Source organism: Haliaeetus leucocephalus, unplaced genomic scaffold, assembly GCF_000737465.1.
Source record: "Haliaeetus leucocephalus isolate CR32 unplaced genomic scaffold, Haliaeetus_leucocephalus-4.0 Scaffold372, whole genome shotgun sequence".
Classification (NCBI taxonomy): Eukaryota; Metazoa; Chordata; class Aves; order Accipitriformes; family Accipitridae; genus Haliaeetus; species Haliaeetus leucocephalus.
Window position 1 is genome coordinate 28,201 of NW_010972808.1, and position 1,507 is coordinate 29,707.

The 1,507-nt window shown below is 52.2% G+C and overlaps 1 protein-coding gene across 1 annotated transcript in view; it reads left to right on the plus strand.

Annotated features, from left to right (window-relative positions):
- LOC104835263 (phosphoenolpyruvate carboxykinase [GTP], mitochondrial-like) overlaps nt 1-1,507 on the plus strand; it is a 9,761-nt gene that overhangs the window by 1,861 nt on the left and 6,393 nt on the right. Inside the window, exons 2-3 of the mRNA XM_010573151.1 lie at nt 14-247; nt 454-641. Of these exons, the coding sequence (XP_010571453.1) occupies nt 14-247; nt 454-641 (422 nt within the window). The remainder of the gene's footprint in view (nt 1-13; nt 248-453; nt 642-1,507) is intronic.

Sequence of the window (1,507 nt, forward strand, 5' to 3'; positions counted from 1 at the left end):
CCCCCCCCTCCAGGTGCGTCCCCCGCGTCCCCCCCCGGCGGCTTTTCAGCGGGGGGGTCCCGACGGAAGGCGGGGAAGCGCTGGGGGCTCTGCCCCCCCCCGCCCGCCAATTCGTCGAAGAGGGGGTTCGCCTCTGCCGCCCCCGCGCCCTCCGCCTCTGCGACGGTTCCCCCGCCGAGGGGGCTGCGCTCCTGAGCCAGCTCCAGGCCGAGGGGGTCCTCCACCCCCTCCCCAAATATGACAACTGGTAAGGGGGGGGCCCCCCAAAAAAAACCCCCGCCCCCCAAAACATCTGTTTTCCTTTTTAAAGAGGGTTTAGGGCTTGGTTTGGGGGAGTTTGGGGGGTTTATTGGGGTTTCTGGGTGTCTTGGGGGGTTCCTGGGGTGATGCGGGGTGTTGTCCCCCCCCAAAATTAAAATTTTTGGGGTGTTTTGTGTGTGTGTCCCCCCCCAGCTGGCTGGCGCGGACGGACCCCCGGGACGTGGCGCGGGTGGAAAGCCGGACGGTGTTGGTGACGGAACGGGAACGGGACGCCATCCCCCCCAAACCCCCCGGGGGGGGACCCCAACAGTTGGGGAACTGGATGAGCCCCCCCGCCTTCGAGCAGGCGGTGCAGGAACGCTTCCCTGGGTGTATGGAGGGTAAGGGGGGGGGGGCCCCCGGGTTTTGGGGGGGGGCTTATTTTCCCCCAAGTTCCACCAATTTTGTGAAGTTTTGCTCGTTTTCCACAACATTGCCCCCGTTTTCCCCAAGTTTCCCCTAATTTCTTTCCATATTCCCCTCATTTCCCCAAATTTTCTAGATTTTGCCCCCATATTCCTTTCTTCTTCCCCCTAATTTGTTTTATTATCCCCAATTTTCCCAAATCTTCTGGATTTTCCCCCAAATTCCCTTAATTTTCCACCTAACTTGTCTTAGTATCCCAAATTTTCCCAAATCTTCCAGATATTCCCCCATATTCCCTTAATTTTCCCCTTACCTTGTCCTATTATCCCCAGTTTTCCCAAATCTTCTGCATTTCCCTCATATTCTCTTAATTTTCCCTCTAATTTGACTTATTATCCTCAATTTTCCCAAATCTTCCAGATTTTCCACCCATATTCCCTTAACTTCCCCCTAATTTGACTTATTATCCCCAATTTTCCTGAATTTTCAGATTTCCCCCATATTCCCTTAATTTTCCCCTTAACTTGTCTTACTATCCCCCATTTTCCCAAATTTTCTGGATTTTCCCCCCATATTCCCTTAGTTTTCCCCAACTTGTCTTTCTATCCCCAATTTTCCCAAATTTTCCATATTTCCCCAATATTCCCTCCATTTTCCCTTAACTTGCCTTACTACTCCCAATTCCCCCCAAATTTCCTTGATTTTTCCCCAAATCACCCGTTTCCCGCTGATTTCCCCAAATTCTCCAAACTTTTGATCCCTTTCTCTAAAATTCCCCCTGTATTCCCCCAATTCCACCCCAATCTTACTTATTTTCCCCAAATGTCTCCAAATTTTCCTG